Consider the following 21,915-nt stretch of genomic DNA (forward strand, 5'->3'; position numbering starts at 1 on the left):
TTCTTAAGCACTTCCCACTGTCTCACAGGATTTACAATGGTAATAGGACCCAAAAATTCAAACACTGTTCATTGATGATCTGTTGGAGTTACCAAGCATGTACCTACTGTTTACAGATAAATGAGGTCCAAGCTTCAATATGAAGTCTGCCTCACCCACTCATTTTGAAATATGGATTGTTTATTTCAGTTAACCTTGAAAGACAATGTGAATCAATTTCAGGCCCTTGCATCTATAATCACATTTAGGAAGATTTTCCACTAGCCTATATCACACATTTGGTTTAATGAACTTGCAGCTGAATTGACCTCTTCCTGATTCGGATCCCAAAATCTCAAACAACTCCACAAAGTTCCCTCATTCTGCTAACATATGACAATCCACATAACTGACTGACTTTCTATATTTCCAAAAATCTCGATTTTAAATATTTTGAGCACATTCTCCAATGAGACAAATGTCTTTTGTTTTAGTTTCTTCCTTATATTTCACTAATTTCCTTACCAAATAAATACATTTCATACTTATTCCACTTCATCTACATCAAGATGCGTTTTAAAACTTTAATGTTTTTCTTGGAAAATATACATATTGCTTATTCCAAATTGCCCTGAGAGCAAAAGGCTTAGCCACATAGAATGAGGGTGATAATTAAAAGTAGACCAGAGCAGGTGGTGAGATGTGCCTTATCTGATGAAAACAAGTGAAGCAATTGGGTTTTTACAGCAGCTTTCACAACTACTGAGCTGAAATTTGAACTTGGAACCTCTAAACTATTACCATAAATACTGGTCTACTTTATCTCAGTCTATCCCTATGGTTCATAGACCCCCTGCACATGACAAGACTATGATTAGTTCTTTTTATTGCACATTCAATTAAGGCTCATTTCTCATGGTTAATTGGGACTGATTGCAACTTAAGAATTAGAGAGGCTGATAGAAGGTGATAAGGCATCTGAATCTCTCATATGCATATGTTTTGTGTTAGCAGTTCTGAGGAGCAGAATATGATAGATCTGTGCTGGATGGTGGTAGACTGAATGACCATGACACACAGGTCAGGGCTGTTACCATCCAAAGACACACTGCATAAAGTAGGCTTTTTGGGTGATATGTTCCTGAAAGTTCCAGCAAATAAACGGATGTGACTATCATGAGATTTGCACAAAATGCTACTGGCAAGTTTAATATTGGACAAATGTGCAAAATGACGGCAAAGAATATGAGGTCCATGAACTGGCAGAATAGGAGAGAAGTGTGGAAATTAAGAAAGCACTGTGCAAGTTCTAATATTGGTACTGAGAGTGACTTTTGTGTGACACAATCACATACCAGAGAATTGCCAGTAACCAAAAAATCATTGAATTGTATGTGAAGGCTGGAGATTGTATTAATTATACAATGTCAGAAGAGCTACAGAAGAGTCTCAGAATATGATGGAAGCACAAAACCTCATAATTTTGAAACTTTGGTTGCTGTAAGAAGAGTAAAGAACAAACTAATCAAATGGGCAAAACAAAAGAAATCAGATACCTTGAAGGAATTTATTACCAGATAAGGGACAGTCAACCTTGTTGCACAGATAGACTTGTGCTGAAAGTTCCTTGCAATGGAGATTACAAGGTTGAAGTGAGACTAGATACTTGGGTTTTGAAGAGCAACTGGATGATTTGGAAGTGTTTCTGAAACTGCATAAAGCATAAGTGATGTGGAAACTGAACAAACATGTTTATAGTTTAAATGATGCTGAAAGTATGTGGCATTTTTTTGGTGAGAATTGTTCTGAAGAAAGTTGGTTGTATTCAACTAAATCAGATCCCACAATATTTTATTTGGATCAAAAAGGGACACTTTATCTGGCATCTTTCTGAAATGTATTGATGATGAGGTGGTGCCGTGGATTTGAGAAATGTGTTATTAATAAGCTTTTGGAGTGGAATTGAAGATTAGAAATCAAGCTTAAGCAGTATTGGTCCGGAATAACTTTGGTACAGCAATCCTAATGAAAGGTTATTGCTCCTATCCTGGTTAACTTTGCCAGGACATTAGAGAAAATAATACACATCTGAAGAAGAAATAGATCAGTTGTGAAGCTTGATTAGTCAGTTGAATTGGTTTTGCACCCAAGCAAGCAAGAAAAAAATGCAAGTTTTGATGTATTGAAACAAAATACTATGATTAAACACTCAAGTGGATGTTTTAAGGGAAAACAGTTTTTTAACCTGCATTGAATATGGACAAATACATTAAGTTTTCATCCACAGGTGTACAAAAGAATGTAAAATTAGTTATTTTTACTGATGCTTCTCATGTCAGTCTTCCTGATGAGTGTTTGAGCATAGGTAATTTCATAATATGTTGTAAGTGAAAATGGATAAGGTTCCCCTTTACCCTGGGTAGTGAAGAAAATGTTTTAAAAATGCTAAAACTGTGGAAATGTTGTCTCAAATGGGTCAATTAGAGAGTGCTGGCATAGGGTAATATCACTGGTAATCTTGAGCTTTAGGCTCATGCTTTGGGGATATGGGTTTGACTCCCACAATGTTAGATGGTAAAATGTGAATTCATAGCAATTTGGAATGAAAAATTAGGTGACCATGTAAATACATTTAATCATTGCAAAAACCTGTTTGGCTCACCAATACATAACTAATGCATATGCATAGCTTTGAGTGACTATTTGAGATGCTTTCCCCAATTTTCAGGTAGTTTCTTGAATTCACCATCAACAGTAAAGTCTGTTCTGTAGATTTTTCTTCTCTGGTCATGCTATGACAAATTTTCTAGTATCTATTATAGGCTGCAGTGTGCATCTCTTCAACAAGAGATGATAGTCCTCCCTGACTGGCTGTCAGAGCTGTGAAAGTCAAGCAACCTTTTTCTCAATTGAAAGCAAAGAACTTCTCCTGTCTCTCTGTGATAATTATTGAAATGTAGGGAAGGGTGTAACCTGTTCTCAAAAATGGCTTCCTTTGCCCCGTGATAATACAAAATTCAATAATCTCACCTCCAGGTAGAAATATGAATTAACAATCGTTGATTCCTACTCACTGTCCTCTTAGTTCAATTGGACAGACTGTAGCACAACTGGTTATAACCCAGTACCTTCAAAATGTTCTGAAATGCTGAGAGGCTCAGGGTCTATTCCTTGCAAACCCTGAAACTGCTGCCAATGTTAAATCATAAATACCTTGCAACTTCTCCACAGCAATACCATCTAAGCCTTCCTTTGTCCTCTAACAATTAAATCACACAAGCTTACAGTCAAGCAATTCAACATAAAGAATGGAAATTTAAATGTAGATTAATGGCTAGTTTTTGTGGTAAAATAATTTTCAAAGTATAACAAACTATCTAAAACTAAAAATAACAGCATAGGAAGGTACGCCATGTGCCTTTCCTAGAAGAGACATTAGTTTCCAACACCAGGTGTTGGCTTGGGCAAACACGTGCATGGGGGACGTCACTGATTCATTTTGTTCAAATCCAAAATCTTAGACTTAGAGGAAATGGAGACAATTTAGCATATTGATTTATGGAATGCATTTTGAGAGAAGGTCAGATCAATACCAGAAAAAAGGACGAATAACTATCAAAAGGCCTGAGAAAGGACAAAAGGAAAGGTTACAGGAAGTGTATCCAGAGCAAATTATACTCTCAACGTTTTTCGAACTTTTAGCATTTGAAGGTAAATGAATACTACAGGCATGGCTATCAAAAGAATATCAACAACAGCTATAAATGAGTATCAGCTGAGGATGGCTGGTACGGGTGACATGGGGTGGGGTGCAGGGAGGTAAAAAGCACATCTGAAAATATAGCAGTGTCGGGTGATTTAATAGCTAGAAAGGGTGAAACAATCCCTGCATCTGGTCAAGGATGCTTTGGTATCCTCTGGCAGCAAAGTATAAAAGATAGCAAATAGAATGGAGGAATACAAGGAAGGGAGGAAAACAGTCAATTATTCTGGTCTATGTAGGAGGCAATGACACGTGAAAAGAAACATCACCTAAATTCAATTTGCACTAAGATTATGAAGCAATCTGAACAGGAGGATTTTATAGATGGTAATTTGAGGATAACTTTCCCTTCTATGCACTGAAATAGAAAAGGAAATGAATGCAACGTATGACTAAATGTGTTATGTCAGCAAGAAGGATTCCACTTTCTTGGGCACTGTGACAAGTCCTGAATGAACTGGCAATAAGCTTCATTTGGTTACATTGAAACAGCCAAGTTTCTAAAGTACTGGCCAAATAATTAAATATATAAAGTATTAAAGCTAAAAATTTATTAAGCGAAAGTGAGGATGGAGAACTAGTTAGAAAATTAAAACCAGCTAGAATCATTAATAAGACAGGAGAAGTAGGTTTGAATAATGTACCACAGAAAACAAGTTAGCAAAAAGATATGATGTAAGGAAATAAAAGCAAATGGCTTAATTATAATTGAAAAGACAAGCTTGAGTGATGATAACAGGCAAGAGGGGAGAGGAGTGTTTGAATTAAGGTTTTAAAAAATTAAAATGAATGTATCATAATGTACAGAGTGTGGGAAATAAACTGTGGAAACTGGAAGCAATTAATTGCATGAGTAGATCCAGACTTAATAACATTCACAGAAATCTGGCAGCAAACTGCACAAACATAAACATGCAATGGTATACAATGAAGCAAATTTTGTTCGCAACCTTAAATGATTATGCCCAGTCATTCTTTACACAGGCACACAGATATTCTGAAGGGACCCAAGTTTACTATAAATCAGAAAGCCAAAATAGCATGGCGCCCTCTACAGAGTGTCTGGGACCTGGATGAACAGGACAAGTGACTGTATATCTTATTAAAGAATCAGATTGAAGAATTGTTAATGAACAGTACAGAAGTTGAATCAAGAAGTTCAGTTCAAATTTTAAATCCTAAGTTAAATCAGAACCAGTGAAAATGAAGTAGAGAGGGAACAAAACAGAGATTCAGAGAGAGGGAGATTGGAGAATCAGAAAGGAAAAGAATGTATTGTTTTTATTTAAATTAGTTTTACAATCTTCATCAACAATTTCTTTTTATTCATGCATGGGATATGGACATCTCTGGCCAGTGCCATTCACATTCCATGAGTAAATTAAAAAAAAATAAAACCAGAACAAGATGAAATGGCACTCTAGTATAAGCTAATTTTTATTATCAAGGCAGTTATCTGGCAGCAATTAAGACATATTTAGCTGTTTTAAAATGTACTTGCACTAGAATTCCAAAAATACAACGTTCATTTTCCTTCTGTATATACCTGTCACATAAGTACAACAACATTATGCTGTTCCCAAGAGTTTTAAAGTGGAGTCTCTTTGGAGGATACTGGCACACAAAAGCAGCAAGGCAACTTAGATAGTAACTGTCTAATTTTGTGTTTAACCATACTGAAGTCTCTATCCAATTTACACTTCAATAACAGTTACCACTATTAGCCCCATCATTATTGCTATGGAAAATCCAGCCAGTACATTTTGAAGGAATGCAAAAGAGAATGGCAATATTAGCAAAAGAAGGAAAAGTAAGTTAGCAGTAGAGTTTAAAAGAACCACAAAAGAGGAGAGTTAATTGAAGACCATGTGGTTCAAATGGCTGAAGGTGTGCCGATGCCGGGATAAGAAGAAAGAACAATGGATCAGAATCAGGAATTGAACATTGGAGATTTTGCTTGAACTGCAACAGAGTTAGGCAGACCATTAATGGTTTCCAGAGGCAACAGTGTGAGGATAGGATCAGAACCCATTGCTACCATTTCCTTGTCCATAGTGTCACAGGTTTTGGTGGAGAAAAGCATGGCAGTCTGAATAACCTTGTCAATGGAGTAAAGGTGTTGGAGAAAAGTGGTGATGGCAGCCTTATCAAAGGTTGGCAGTGAACTCACATTGTGGTGCTTATAATCATGTAGCACGTCATTTGTGGCTTTGATGAAGGAATTTTGCTGCAGTGGAAACCTGACTGAGGAAATTCAATTTTGGGTAATTTTAACCTGTTATTCTCCCATTACTCCAGATGAGACTCAGGTTTTTAATATTTAAATATTTATTCATGCATGCATGGGAGCTGTGCATGATCAAAGATGGTGCACAACTCAAATTTTTTTATGAAAACAATGATTTATACTATTTCTACTGACAACAAGGCTATTTCAACAGAAAATAATTTCCAATCAAAATGCTATACATTTATTCACCCATATCTCTATCCAACAGTGTTCACATGATCTACATTCAGGGTTAGTACATGACTACATATCTAATCACATTCAAACTAATACACATTATCCAATCATACCATAACACCTTCACGTCTTCTTTTCTTCTTTCCAAAGTGGACAACCTCATTTTTCCCACATCCTAGAGTTTTGTTTATTCCTGTAACCTATTTAAACCCTTTTACACATTCTGCAGATATTTTTAATCAATCTGTCTAGTCATGGTGGGACTTGAACCCAGGCCTCTTGGTCAACAGGTAAGTGCACTATTACTGCACAACCTCCTCACAACTTGCTTCTCTAAACATTGTTGATTCAACAAATTTGGCTACAATACAATTGGTTCTGATCCTTTATCATTTATCGTGCCACTAATTAAATCTGAAAATGACCCATTCAGCCAGACCTTTTTCTGTTAGTTAACTAATCCTCTTTCCATTAAAACATGCTACTCCCTGGCTTAGACTAGAGGGAATGAAGCTGGGGGCTGTGCTGAGACAACAGCCAGATAGTAAAGTGTAAGTGGATATTGGTGACAAAATCATTACAAATGAAATTGAAAGAATGGTTAAAAATCCACAGGGTCCAAGCACCCTATGATCTGTATGTCCTTGCTTACTACGATTTGCCTGTACTGCTCACAAACGAAGCTTTTCACTATACTTACGTACACGTGACTACAATAAATAAAATCAAATATTCAAATCAATAATGCACTTGGGAGACTGAAAGCACCATTGTGAGTTGTTTGTAGCAGCGTTTTCTTTTCAATGGCTACATACATCAGTAAGTGTCTGAAAGTCAGTATGCAGAAGTTGGTGGTGAGATATATGGGGCTGTAACCAGAGCTTACCTTGTTTGAAATTAACACAATTGAAGAGAAGCCCTATCTGACTGCACAGTAAAGAGATGATTGGGAAGATTTTATGGAGGGGAAATATTAGAGACCATAGGAGATCACTGAATTCAGAGGTGAGAAGCCAAGGGAAGTTTGGATAAAGTTTGAAATCATCAGGACATGGGGAAAACAGAGGAGACAATATGTCAGAGAAATCTGTTATTGTGCTTGGGAGTAGAAGCAGAAAGCCAGGTTTTTCTGTCACCAAAAACATCTACTGCAGCTAGGTAATAAGATTTGATAATATATGCATAATACAAGCAATATTCATGTGTTAGTTTGAATACGATTGGATAATATGGCCATATGTGCTAACTTGAAATGTTGACTATTCAAACACAGCTGGGTAGACATACGGGTGAGTAAATGTGTAAACCTTTGATTGGAAGCTGTTATCTGTCAAAATGGTATGAAATCTCTATTCTTGTCTTGGAGTCATAGGGTCATACAGCACTGAAACAGACCCTTTGGTCCAACTTGTTCATGCTGACTGAGTTGCCCAAACTAAACTAAGCTCACTTGCCTGCATCTGGCCCATATCCCTCTAAACCCTTCCTATTCATGTAACTGTCCAAATGTCTTTTAATTGTTGTTACTGTACCTGCATCTACCACTTCCTCTGGCAGTTCATTCCACACACGAACTAAACTATGTATAAAAAAGTTGCTCCTCAGGTTCCTTTTAAATCTTACCCCTCTCACCTTAAAAATATGCCCCCCTAGTTTTGAATTCCCCCACCTGAGGAAAAAGACCTTTGCTATTCACCTTATCTATGCCCCTCATGATTTGTAAACCTCTATAAGGTCACCCTTCAAACTCTACCTTCTAGTGAAAAAGGTCTCAGCCTATCCGGCCTCTCCTATAACTCAAACCCTCCAGTCCCAGCAACATCCTTGAGCTGCATGACATTTTCTTAATGTGTACATCTCCCATGCTTGCACATTTAAACAAGGGAACCTGAATCTTGTCTGGTTGAAGAGGAAATAAAATGTTAAACTCACGCTTTGATGTTAATGCAATTGACCACAATAAAGTCATAGGTGGCAAGTGATGGTTCACAAATGATTGGAGATTGAGTGAAAAGCAAAGGGAGGTGGTGATTGTTGATCCACTTGAAGAGTCAATGTAATAAACAGTGGAAATGAGAGTGCAAGGGAAGGCATTTGGCTAGATACATCATCAGTGGGTTCTGAGGAAGGATCACCAGACCCAAAATGTTAACTCTGATTTTTTTCTTCATAGGCCTGCTGAGCTTTTCCAGCAACTTCTGTTTCTGTTCCTGATTTACAGCATCCGCAGTTCTTTTGGATTTTTTTTTTCAAAAGATCAAGAAATTGGGCAATTTGGATAACTGCTCTAAAGGAACAGGGGAAGGATTAAAGAAACTGGAATTCTTTTACATGTTGACTGGGGAAGGGTAATGAAAAGTTATAAGGAATGAGGCCCAGTTTGAAAGAATAGACATGGGCAGCAATGTTCTGGTCATTTTGCAGCGCTTTCCTGTTTACTCAGATGACTCTTTTAGGTGAGTGAATATGTGAATAACCTCAGTACTGCTTGGCAATTGAAACCAAAGCATCTGACAGTGTGGCTTGAGTGAGCAAGTGAGACATGGGGATGCAGACAGACAAGGTGGTGGTGTGTTACATGATATGTCACTAAAGCTACATATTCTCATAGTGAACAGTCCTACAATGTGAGAGAGAAGTCAAGGACTGGAGTTGACAAAATTGATGCTGCTCAGCCATGTAAAGGAAGAGGTAATGCAGAGTATATAAGTGGTAGAGGAATGGGGGACGGGGGTGTTGGGGTAGGATGGGGGGAGTGGATAACTGGTTAATCACAGTTGGTGAGAGTCAAATGACTAGATATAAATGTGAGCATCCATCTAACCTGATGCTGGCAAATGAGCACACAGAGCGACAAGAAGAAACGTGATGCATTCTTGGACTATGCTGATCCTTAATGTAGTTCTTTTTATTCCATCTCTACAGACCCTCCCAATGCTTCAGCCACAGTAGAAACCTGATGACTGCACATCTGGAGGATATTACAGCAGAAGCCTCTATCATTCAGAGTACTGCTGGGGGCCAGGTCCCTGCTGAGTCCCACACTGATCTGGTCACAGCCACAAAAAGCCTGCCAAACATGCAACACAAGTTAGTGAACATATGGTGGAGATGCCAGTGGTCATGCACATAGTTGATGCATAGTAATAGAGGAGACAATGCAAGCCATTAATTCTGCCATGCCTCAGGTATGTGACTGTATAGTTGCCTCCCAGAGGTTGAAAATTGCCATAGAGAATCAAGTGGGACATTTGCCCCACATATGCTTTGAGCTGCATTTTGTTTCTCTAGCTATGGTCACCTTACAGCAAAGGCTAGCTGAGAGGAGTTGAGGACTTGGACATTCCCCAAAAAGCCTTTTCCACTCAGGGAAACAGAGTTACCATCAAATGCAGACGGGAAGGATGAACATATGCCAGATGCCCCAAGAACTTCCTCTCCAGATATCACTTTCTTCATCCCCTCTGCCAGCGACTCCATTACCCTGGCTGGTGACGCAATGAAAAATGTCCCTACAGCATTGCAGAAGACCCAAGAGGGCAGAACTCTTAAGATCTCAGCCTTCCAGCGAACAACTGCCACAGCTGACAAAAGCAACATGGCAGCACACTGAATGGAAAGCTTTAATCTCAGCTGGGGTTGAACCAAAGCATATTAGCATAAGAGAAAAGTTAAGACTTTATGAAAGCACAAAAGTGGAACACATAAGTTAAGAAAATTAAATTTGTCACATATAAATATTGTACAATATATTGACTACACTTAATTCATGCATGCACTGCTGTCATTTCTTAGGTCGAGTCTAGTCAGACAGCTAAACATAAAAGTTCACCTCACGGTTTGTACTCATTGATGGCTACAGGAGTTAGGAACATTTCCTTTAGCATGGAGTAAATTATGTATGTTTGTGTTCAGTTATATTCAGTGTTCACTTCACTGTTCTGTAAAGACTATGTCTTTTTAAAAATTGGGTACTGAAATGAGAAAGGACTGTTTTTAAAATCCAGTGTTTGAAAGAGTGGCTGCAATTTTGAAAGCAAGTAACATGATGCCCATGGCTGGTAGTGTAAACAATTGTTTGAACAAGCAGTAATCAAAGTTCAGATTACAAATGATCTGGAGCCTGGGGTGTTTATTGATGCAGCTCTGCTTGGTAACAAGAAGTTGATTGGTCCATGGACTAGTGACAATTAGATAGAGATAGAGAGAAAAAGATGTCAGAGAGAGAAAAGGCTGGGGGGGGGGGGGGGGGGAGAGAGAGAGAGAGGGAAAGAGAGAGAGATGTGCAGACCTTCTCCCAGCCCAGAGGCTGCTTGTTCTCTGCAGTCAAAAACTCACTTTAAACCTGAAGAAAACTAGTTATCTTTCCTGCTGCAGTTGCTGTAAGCTGTGACATTTTAATTCATAAATCAAAGACAATTTCTGAGTGAATCGGCCACTCTGTATATTTCTTACAAGCCAGTGAAAGCATTCAGAGAAAGACATCTGAATAACACGGAGTCTAGCCAGCTGAAGAAGATCTATCTCAACATTGGAAAAGTCTAAGCGAAAATAAGAAAATGTTTTAGTTTCACTAAAGGCCCTGCAACAATGGTGAAAAATCTGAATTTTCAGTCATGATGACTGACACATGTCCAAGTGCAAAACAAGTATCCTAAGGATCAATGCTCCTGTGTACGACAATGATCCTTTCTTTTGATCTTTCAGATGGCAGAGAATGCAAGTTTAGATGTAGCTCTGAGATGGATGCTGGTAGAGGTTAGTTAACATCCCGAACAGGCAATGGAGGTCCCAAAATTGGAATATTTTCAGATACTTATCTCAATCTTGGGGCAAATTGGATATGTATGAGGGTATTCTTTACAACCCTTGCACATCTCCCCATGGCCCTGGGACTCAGGTTCATGTCATTCATTGTCCTATGAGGAGAAGGATTATTTCTTCCTTGTATGCTATTGTAACAGTTCTCCATGTTAAATGGCCAAGTTGTGCAGTTTACAGTAGACCACAGCTATTCATGTTATTCTATGTGATGCACACTGCCAGGGTAACCAACGTACACTTCTGATGTGCGGACGGTTTGTTCATTGATTGTTCTAGTGGAGTCGTTTGCTGCATTATATTGCTTTTCCGCTGCACAGTCAGGATACCTTTACATGTGTAATTAACCAAGCACTGTGGGAATACTGTAGCCAGTGTCATCCAAGTTCCAGCCATCAAAAGACCTCAAAAGGTTTTGGGACATGTGAGTTTGAAAAATGTATGAGCCATGAGAACTTTCTGGAAATAAGCACAGACATGAACAATTCTTTGTCTGTGTAGCAGACCAATTGCATGTTTAAAAACTGAAAGCCCTTGTTTCATAAATGCCTCTGATTCCACGCAGCTTTATTGGCAACATGAGTGTAATTGTTGACCTCTTGCCCTCTAGGACATCAGTGAAGGCCCCAAGTCCCAATGTGCTTGCCACTTCATTGTCTACATCAGTGGATAAATAATTCATATAACAAAAGATGGCATTGGTCATCTCTTTATGCATCCATGAGTGGCAGCCTGTGAAATACCATACATCGTCTATGAAGTCCTGGAAACTACTGGCAAACACTGAGTCATCCTGCAGCTCGCTGGCATGGAGTTCCCACAAAATCCACAGGCCAAAGGCCTTGTTTCAGGATCCCACATACCTCTAGGGCTGTTTTCCAGGACAGTCTCAGTCGTATCTGGCATTACCTCCTAAACATTTGTAGGTAGTTAGTTCCAGTTCTGACGATGTGCTGATATGCTTGTGTTCATTGTTTATAATGCTTTATTAGAATTCCTCCTGAGCAATAAAGCTTTTGAATCTACCCATGGGCCACTTTCACTATTGGTTTGTAGCAACGGTAGAGAAAGAATCACCTTCCTTCTGGAACCTGTCAGCCTCCACCCTCTTGACTTTGAGCCCATCACTCCCGACCCCCCAAACATCAATGTGCCACCTTCCCTAGTCACCCTCAAACCTCCCATTATCATTTTTGATCCTGTGATAACAGCAAACAGACCATCTCTTCACATTGATCCTACCCCCGAGCCAACCTCCTCTGATCCAAGACGCTCTCCCCCAACATCAGTGATATATTTTTGCAATGCCTTGACTTTTGATAGCCCTATGAGACCTTGAATCATCCCTACTTCTCCTGTAGTGCACTGACCTTCCTCCATAATTGTGAACTTTCCCCATGATAGGGTCCTCCTGTTGACAACTAAGACCTGATGTTGAAAAGCACTTTAGGCTCTCATTTCACTCTGGTGACCACCATTAACTACCTTCTCCCCTGACAATACCCAAACAACACTTCCAAATAAAAAAAAACTCTCACCTTGTCTTCTCATTCCAATTCAAGGCATGGAAAACTCCCCATTCAATTACCTCATAATCCCCTTCACGGTCCAATGCCTTCTTTTGATTCCCTCATGATCCTTTCTTTGCCTGATCCAAATATCTTCTCTTGCACACTTCCCCAATTCAACAACTGTCCTCCTGACACTCTATCCCAACTGACAGTCTCCTGCTCCCATCTCTTGTGCTGCAGATTTCCATAAAAAACAATTGCTCTTGTCAATCAAAATGGACAAACTCAACTGAAACATGCCATCTTTAAATGATTATGAAATTGTGTGATGCCATGAATTTTCCATGTTGTGTTGATTTAATCTTGAAGTTAAGACTTAATTTTAAAAGGTTTTAACATAATCATGAGATACAAATATTGAAAATAGGAAGTAGCCGCCACCACAAAGCCTGAGGCCCCATTCGTAACCGCAATACCATTGGCTTAAGCTCTAAACCGCCACCAAGAAACAAATCCTGCTTAAATAAGTCGCCCTGCAACAACAAATCCCACTCCTTTAGACCCCACTAAATATTGCTTTGTAAAAGTAGATAACGCTAGATATCATACCTTGTCCACTACATAATTTCTGCTTTGGTTGTGTTGCATCACAGGCTAATTGTCAAATTTGATCAATTTTACATGTGTGGTTAACCATGTAATAATGACAGATAGTCTGCTTTTATCTGTTTTGACTGAGGGACAGATGTTTTGGAAATAGCTCCCCTGATCTTCTTTGAATTGTGCCACGGGATCTTTACAACCACCTGACCAAACAAATCGGTCCTTGGTTTAACATCTCGACTGAAAGACAGCATATCCAACATTGCAATGGTCACTTGGTTCTGCACTGAAGTACTTTTTGCACAATATTTCCTGCCAAAGGCACTGGAAGAGCTAGTGTAGTGCCATTGATGTCATTACCGTGTACCCATACTGCATTGAAACAGGAAGTCATGCCAGGGATGTCATTGTTAGGCATTTGTTGTTGCTTACAAAAACAAAGTTGCTGGCAAAGCTCAGCAGGTCTGGCAGCATCTGTGAAGGAAAAAAAACAGTTAACGTTTCGGGTCTGGTGACCCTTCCTCAGAGGGGTCAAATTTGTTGCTGCTTGATACTCTACTCACCACCCCATTCTCTGCTTTACCCTCCTTGCTTGTTGCTACCCTTGCCACGCATTCATCACTCACTGCACTTTCTCACTGCTCAGCTCACCTCTTTTCTTGCTACCCCAATCACGTCATACTCGCTGTACCCCCTTTGCCTCACTACTTGCTGCCCTCTCCTCACCACCCTGCTCAGGGAGCAGGACATTCAGTGATACAATACATGAGACAGCAAGAGCTCAAAAGTATGGAACTGGTCTGTCAGAGAGTCAACAAGATGAGTAGTGAATGGGAGCTGAGTGAGGTGGCAAAAGATAGGCTGGGAATGGGCCAGCAATTCGCAGGTATCAAAAGCATTCAAGTTGATAAAGAAAGCTCCCTGCATAGTGACTGGCAATGACATGCCAGGCACTGTGACTGCATATGTGGTAAGTGCATCCTTTACAGTTGCATGGTGGCAAATATGACCCAGTTTTTATGTGCTGAAGCCCCGGAGTGCAACTTGAATTGAAACCTTCTCATTTAGAGGTGTGTGTGCTACCACGTGAGCTACAGTTAAGACAAAATGGCTTATAATTTTGTACATACCAGTACAGAAGTATTAACTCAGCAATTCTCTCTGAAGGAATGAAGATCAGATTTAAACTTCATGAGTTGTAGTCATTTTTTTTGTCATTGATTTTTAATTTACACATAACATTTAAAAGTTCCTGCAGCAATATATCCTTGGATCCCTGCAATTTTGTGAGGCCCCTCCAGACAATGATACATGCCCTGAGTGCTCAAAAAACAGAACCTTTTTCCTGAAAGCCTGCACACAAGCCTAGTGATTGATCAGTCAGCAAGCTTACGACAAAACAATTTGGCTTTGTGCCATGACTTAGCTGCTGAGCAGGTTTTCCCGTAAAAGTTTCTCCTCACCTAGCTCTGTTCAGCACGTATGTACACACCTACAGGTAAACAGGAAGATGAAAGCAGGAATGCAAGAAACAAAGATACTAATCCCAGTACTGAGTGACAACTCCTGAGCAAATCTACAGTGAAATAAATCCAGCAGACATTTTACTGGATTATTATAAAACTTAACAGTATACAGAGAATTGGTTGACCTGAAAGTAACTTAAATAACATAAAAATGTCTTTAATTGAAGTCTTTAGAAGGGAAATGACATTTAACTAATACTAACAAAGGGATTTAAATGAAACCATGTGTTGCGTCAAAGAACCATTTATTGTTGAACACTGTAACAATAAATTATTCACATTTGTGTCAACATCTTTAGGGAAATGCCTATTAATAAAATGTTTATCACTACCTTAACTGGATGTATTAATAATAGAAAGAACTGCAATTTGTGTACTTACCACACCAGAAGGCAATGAGGCATAACTTAATATCTTCTTGTATTGTTCAAAAGTTAGAAACTGGAAACCAAATCATAAGGACATAACCATCAGTTTGAGAAACTTGACAGAGCTCTTTGGATCTCTTTTTTTTCAAAAAAAAAGTAATATCATGATATCTAGCTAATGACTAAAATAAGACGTAAGTATAATAAATAGAATACACTGAATGTGAAACCTCTTGGAATAATTAAAATGTGTTTTACAATGTCACATTTTCAAAACTAAAAATACAACATATAAAGCAGATATAATTTGTTGTGTGGTCTTTAGTAATACAATAAAAAAAATGAACAATCAACCTGAAGAAAATAAACAAGAGGTGATTGCATGTCTTAATCTAAAAAGGAAGCAATTAGTGTCAATATTTAATAGCCACTTTCTCATAAACAGAATGCAATGCAGTCACATATTCAGTTAACATCTTTTAAACTGAAACAGTTCAATTTAAAATCAATCCATTTACATCTTTGGCCAACTTGAGATATTCAGACTGGCAGGCACAAAGCCACCTTAGGCAGTTAAAATAAAAACATAAGCTCTGCATTTTCTACCCATAGTCACTGAATAGGCAGAAAATCCAGAGTGAGTAAAAGACATTTGCTTTTTAAAGCTTTTTATTCTATCAGAGCTCTTTCCTCCCATTCTTCTCAATCTATTCTTTCCACATCAGCAGTGCTTTTCATGTATCCATTCTACATTTCTCAATTCCTTTTCTCAACAAATATTGATTCAGCTGCCTTTTAAAGGTGTCGATTGACTTTAAGTCATTAATAACCGGACTAGTGTTAAGTCGTAAAAGGATTCACAGGCTGATTAATAGCTTGACAGAAGCAGTGATGTAGCTCTCACACAGAGTTCATCTGAATTTTATTAGCAAATTGCCATTTTTTTTGTAGAATTTTGCAGCAAACAAAAGCCTTTGACAGAGAGAGCAGAATGGCATTCCTCGAGGCAGTGTGCTGGGAGTAATGTTGCTCATTATTCTGATGACGAACCCGTCCACTCTGGTATGAGAAAATTCCTATATGCAGCTGATTTTCTGTAATGGCTTTAAGCAGACTTCTTCAGGATTGAAGAAACCCTGAGTGATGTCTGGCTGATCTGACACAATTCTATATCACAAATGTCTATTGACATTATGGAGTTAGTCAATAAGTTGCATAATGAGAGCTAGTCAGCCAGAGGTGGATAAAATATACAACAAACAGTCTACTTTACAACAAAATTAGAGCCAATCCAACCAAAGGCATAGATCTACATGTTCAATTTAAGACTAGAAATGCCAAATAGAAATTATATTGAGTGGTATGGGGAAAAAACTTCATTATTGCTTCAACCCATCTACCTGGAACACCACAAGACAAAGCCAAAGTTGGAGCTAGGAAGAATACCCCACAAAATCTGACTAACTCCAAGTGGGGCAGTGATCCAAACAGTATCAAGTCTACAGCTCTGGGTCTCTTTCTCTGCTACTAGATATTTTTGTGTTGCATAAAACATGTAAAGAAATTTAACTTTGTTTTTAATTCTGTACCTAAAGCATATCAAGTTGGATAATCTACCAATTGTTAGGTAATGCCATTGAAGACACACAAAGAGCAGCCACAGCTATAAAGAAAAGATAATCTAATGATCTTTGTTCTGGCGTCATTCTGCTCTGCAACTAGCTGCAATCTGTCAACCTTCTTAACTCAGGTATATAACATGAATTAATGCCTAGATTATATCTATAGATTAAGCTATGTAATTCTGCATAATAAATTTAATGGCCACAGAAACATAGAAACAAGGAGCAGGAGTTGGCCATTCAGCTCTTTGAGCTACTCTGTTATTCAATATGACCATGGCCGATCTTCTATTTCAACACAATATTCCTGCTTTCTCCCCATATTCCCTAATACCTTTAAAATCTAAAAATATATCAACTTCCTTAAATATACTCAGTGACTTGGTAATCGTAGCCTTTTGTGGTAGAGATTCCCTACTCCTACTGCAAGTTCACTACCCTTTCAAGGAAGAGCTTTTTCCTCAACTCAGACGTAAATGGCTTACCCGACATCCTGAAACTGTGACCCCTCGTTCTGGACTGCCCAACCGGGAAAATATTCTCCATGTATCTAATCTGTCCCTTTTATATCCCCACTAAACGCTAGTGAATACAGGCCCAGTTGAATTAATCTGTCCTCATAGAACAGTTCTGCCATTCCCAATATCAGCCTAGTGAACCTATACTGCACAACTCTATAGTGTATCTTTTCATAGATAGGGAGACCAAAACTGCACATAATACTTGAGGCATGGTCTCAGTAAGGCCCTATATAATTGTAGTGAATCACCCTTACTTCTGAATTCAAATCCTCTTGCGATGAAGGCCAATATATCATTTAGCTTCCTAACTGCTCGCTGCACCTGTCTACTTTCATGACTAGTATACAGGGACATTCAGACCTCTTTTGCACATCTACATTTCCCAATATAACACCATTGAAATAGTACTCTGTCTTTCCGTTTTTCATATGAAGTATATAATATCATATTGAGCCATGTTGTACTGCATCTTCCATGTATTTGACCACTCACTTATCTTGTTTAAATCACCCTGAAGACTCTTTGCATCCTCCTCATAGCACACAATTCTGTCCGATTTGTGTCATCACCAAACTTCAGAAAAGTTACATTGGGTCCCTCATCCAGGTCATTTATATATATTGTGAATAGCTGGGGCTCAAGCAGTGACCATTGCCATGCTCCACTAGTCACTGCCTGCCACCCTCAAAGACCTATTTCTTTCCATTCCCTGTTTCCTGTCTGTCAACCAATTTTCAATTAATGCCAGAAATCATACAACACCAGGCTATAGCCCAAAAGGTTTATGCAGAATCACAAGCTTTCAGAGTGCTGCCCCTTTGTTAGGTGAAGTGATTTCACCTGGTGAAGGAACAGCACTTGGAAAGCCTGTGATTTCAAATAAACCTGTTGAACTATAAGCTGGTGTCATGTGACTTCTGACTTTGTCTACCTCAGTCCAAAACCAGCAACTCCACATCATCAATTCATGCCAATATATTACCCCTCTACCATGTGCCTTAATGCTGCCCAGTAAGTTCTTTTGTAGGACCTTATCAAAAGCCTTCTGAAAATTCAAATAAAGCACATCCATTGGTTCTTCCATATTTATTCTACTAGTTATATCCTCAAAAACTCCGGTAGATTTATTAAGCATAATTTTCCCTTCATAATCCATGCTGGCCTTGTCCAACCCTGTAAATGACTTCCAAGTTTTTTGTTATTACGTCTTTTATAATCGACTGGCATTTTTTGTACTAATGATTTTAGGTTAACTGATCTATATTCTCTGTCTTTTCTCTCCCTACCTTTTTAAATTGTGGGGTTACATTTGCCATCTTCCAATTTGTACAACTACTGCAGAATCTATACAATTTTGGAAAATCACAGGCAATGTACACAATATTCCTTAAGTATTCTGGGATGTAGATTATCAGGCCCTGGTGATTTGTTAGCCTTTAACTGCATTAATTTCTCTAGCACTATTTTCTTACAACGACTGATTTCCTTCAACTATGCTCTTTCACAAATATTTCTTTATTTGTGCTCTCGTTTGTGAAGACATTACTAATATATGGGTTTAATTTTCTGTCATTTCTTTGTTCCCCATTAATAATTTCGCAGTCAATTTCTATGTTCCCTGCAATTTTACCCATGCATTCTATTTTCACCCTCTTGATAAAGCTTTCTGTCCTCTTCTACTGAATTCTAAGTTGCTCCCAATCCTCAGGCTTGCTGCCTTTTCTGGCAATTTTACGTTTCCTGGTTAGATCTGACACTATTCCTAATTTCTTTTGCAAGTTATGGTTGAGCTATCTTTTTTTCCTTTTTTGTATTAGATAGGAACAAATAATTGTTGTAATTCATATACCCCACATTCTGTCAACTCTTAAGAAGGCTCCCCAGTCCATCCTTGCCAATTCATCTCTCAGACCCTTTATAGTTCCCATTATTCAGATCCCCCAGGTGGAGTCTCTGCAATATGGCTAATTTTCCAGTCACTTATGCACTAGTTCTGCTCATTCAAAACAATATTTCAGTGAACAAATAGTCAATCCATAGCACAGGCTCCTTGGGGAGAAAGCAGAAGTAATCACTTCAAATATAAGTTAGATAGATTTCATTAAAGCATGTTAAAATTACACCTCTTGAGTGCATGACTGAACTATCTATATTTTAGTAGCTAACTACAAGTAGCACCAGCAAACATTCCTGTTACCCACAATTCTCCTATTTCTTTCTCATCTTATCTGTAAAAACTCATCATGGGAACAAAGTGAAGCAGCCACTTTGGTATTTACCTCCACTATCAACTGAATTGCTTGACTACATATAAGAAAAATAGCTTTTTTTTTCCCCAACAGAAATACAACAACACAAGTCATGACTGGAGTCAAGTTTGGTAGTGCAAGGAGCTTGGTGCTGTTCATTGGACACAATGATGATGGAAAGAAAAGTTGTCAGGGATGTTTAACAGTTGACCAATCTGACACCACTCATTTCAGATCTCTTTCAAAACTGAAATTTCTTTCCTAAAGTGACACACTAGCATAGAAAGTAAAATGCCAATACTTACTATTTACAAATAAATAAATACAACTCTAGCAAAAACAGCTCGACTTGTTATTACCACTGAACTGCCCAGCTCTATTTCACAGGATTATTTCTTTCCTCAAGCATTAGTAAAAACATTCAGTTGTTGATATTAGGGTTTGTGCATGTGTGCAAGTTTATTTTTCCACTATAAATTTAATAAACTAATTTTAGTTAAAACTTAGCAATTGAAATTTCAAATTACAATTGGTTAAAAGAAAACATTATTCTAAGTTCCTTTATCTTTCAGTAGAAATTCCAGCCCAGTTAACACATATACATATGGAGCATTTCTCAGCCGATGTGACGGTCTCACTTTCCAGAGTCTAGTTCATAAGACAAAAGATGTTAATCAGTGACTTTGCTGATCCATAACGGTCTTCAATCCTAGGCACACTTTTCTTCTTTTCACTTTGCAGCTGTGATACTGAGTGAAAAGCACACGATGCAGGAAGAAATATATCATATTACAACTCTTAGGTTAGTTTGTGGCCTGCCAAAAGGCTATTTCCCTAGCAGTTTTTTTTTGGCAGTCGTGGTTTACCATTGCCTTCCATTTTCAGTGAAGGAAAAGGAGGCAGGTCCCAATTCCCATCAGCTGGAACAGAAATCAAATCCATGTTGTTGGCATAATTTTGAACAACACGTCAGCTATCTAGTCAGATTAACATAAAACAAAGAACAATGGATGCTGGAGATCTGAAACAGATTGACTTGTTAGAAGGTCCACTGCAATTCTTTAAAACTTCATTCAAGTTGTATTAAAGGCTCATAGGCCCTCCAAGTCTCAACTCTGCCATCATCTCACCCTCTTCCACCTCCAGTCCTCACGTCCCTACCCTGCCTCTCAGACCCAAGCTTATTCCATGCACTCAATGCTCTCATACTACCCTCAAATGCCCATAATCCCTCCATAATCATAATCCCCTGTATCCTCCATGCCCACCTTACTAGTATTCACTGCAGAACCAATGAGCCCAGTAATAACAATGCCAAAATTTATCATGGATCTTAGATCATAGAATCCCTACAGTGTGGAAGTAGGACAATCGGCCCACAAAGTCCACATTGACCCTCTGGAGTGTATCTCACCCAGACCCACCCACTTACCCTACGCTATCCCTGCATTTTCCTTGGGTAATCCACCTAGTATGCACACCCCTGGACACATCTCGGCAATTTAGCATGGCCAGTACACCTAACCTGCACATCTTTGGACTGTGGGAGGAAACCACAGCAATTGGAGGAAACCCAAGTAGACTGAGGAGAATGTGCAAATTCCACACAGACAGTTGCCCAAGGCTGGAATCAAACTTAGGTCCCTGGCACTGTGAGGCATCGATGCTAGCCACTGTGTCACCGTGTCAACCCAAAATGGAATGAAGTTTTTTTTTAAAAGTCACAGTTTTAGAAAGTCTCCTTGCATTTACAATCCTATAAGATTGTCAATCAAACAGAACCATTAAGAAGCTTTACTTCACTTCACAGACATTAAATGAAACAGTTCAAAGAAAGAATAACTTAGTTTTATCTCATAATGATGTTAATTAACCAAAGCAAACAAGCCACTTCAGTCTGTGAAAATGGACCCCCTGTTGAGCTAATCCGTGAGTGATTGGAGATAAAACATGCATTCACAATAAGAACATCTGCTCTTGTTTTAGTTCCCGTTTTAAAAATTGCCACTTTCTTCACATGGCCTGTTGGTTAATAAGACTGTTGGACATAGGAGCAGAAGTAGGCCATTCAGCTCATTGAGTCTGCTTTGCTTTTTAAAGAGATCAGCGCTGATCTGATCATTCTCAAATCCACTTTGCTGCCTTTTCCCCATGACTCTTGGTTTCCTCACTGATTAAAAATCTATCTCCACCTTGAATATACTTGATGGCCCAACACCCTCTCATGATAAAGTGGTCGACAGATTCATGACCCACTGAGAGAAGAAATTCCTCCTCAACTATATCTTCAATGTGCAACTGCTTATTTTGACTTATCTTATCTTAGACTTTCCCACAAGGGGAAACAACATTTCTATGTTGATCCTGTCAAATCCTTTAAGAAAACAAGGTGTAGAGCTGGATGAACACAGCAGGCCAAGCAGCATCAGAGGAGCAGGAAGGCTGACGTTTCGGGCCTAGACCCTCCTGCTCCTCTGATGCTGCT

At 38.7% G+C, this 21,915-nt stretch overlaps 1 protein-coding gene across 2 annotated transcripts in view; it reads right to left on the bottom strand.

Annotated features, from left to right (window-relative positions):
* The window catches only part of slc25a21 (solute carrier family 25 member 21), a 131,865-nt gene that overhangs the window by 24,875 nt on the left and 85,075 nt on the right, over nt 1-21,915 (bottom strand). For both annotated transcript variants that reach the window (XM_020510713.2, XM_048600248.1), the window contains one exon: nt 15,052-15,111. In XM_020510713.2, the coding sequence (XP_020366302.1) occupies nt 15,052-15,111 (60 nt within the window). The remainder of the gene's footprint in view (nt 1-15,051; nt 15,112-21,915) is intronic.

This window comes from Rhincodon typus, chromosome 8 (genome assembly GCF_021869965.1).
Source record: "Rhincodon typus isolate 14 chromosome 8, sRhiTyp1.1, whole genome shotgun sequence".
NCBI classification, from domain to species: Eukaryota; Metazoa; Chordata; class Chondrichthyes; order Orectolobiformes; family Rhincodontidae; genus Rhincodon; species Rhincodon typus.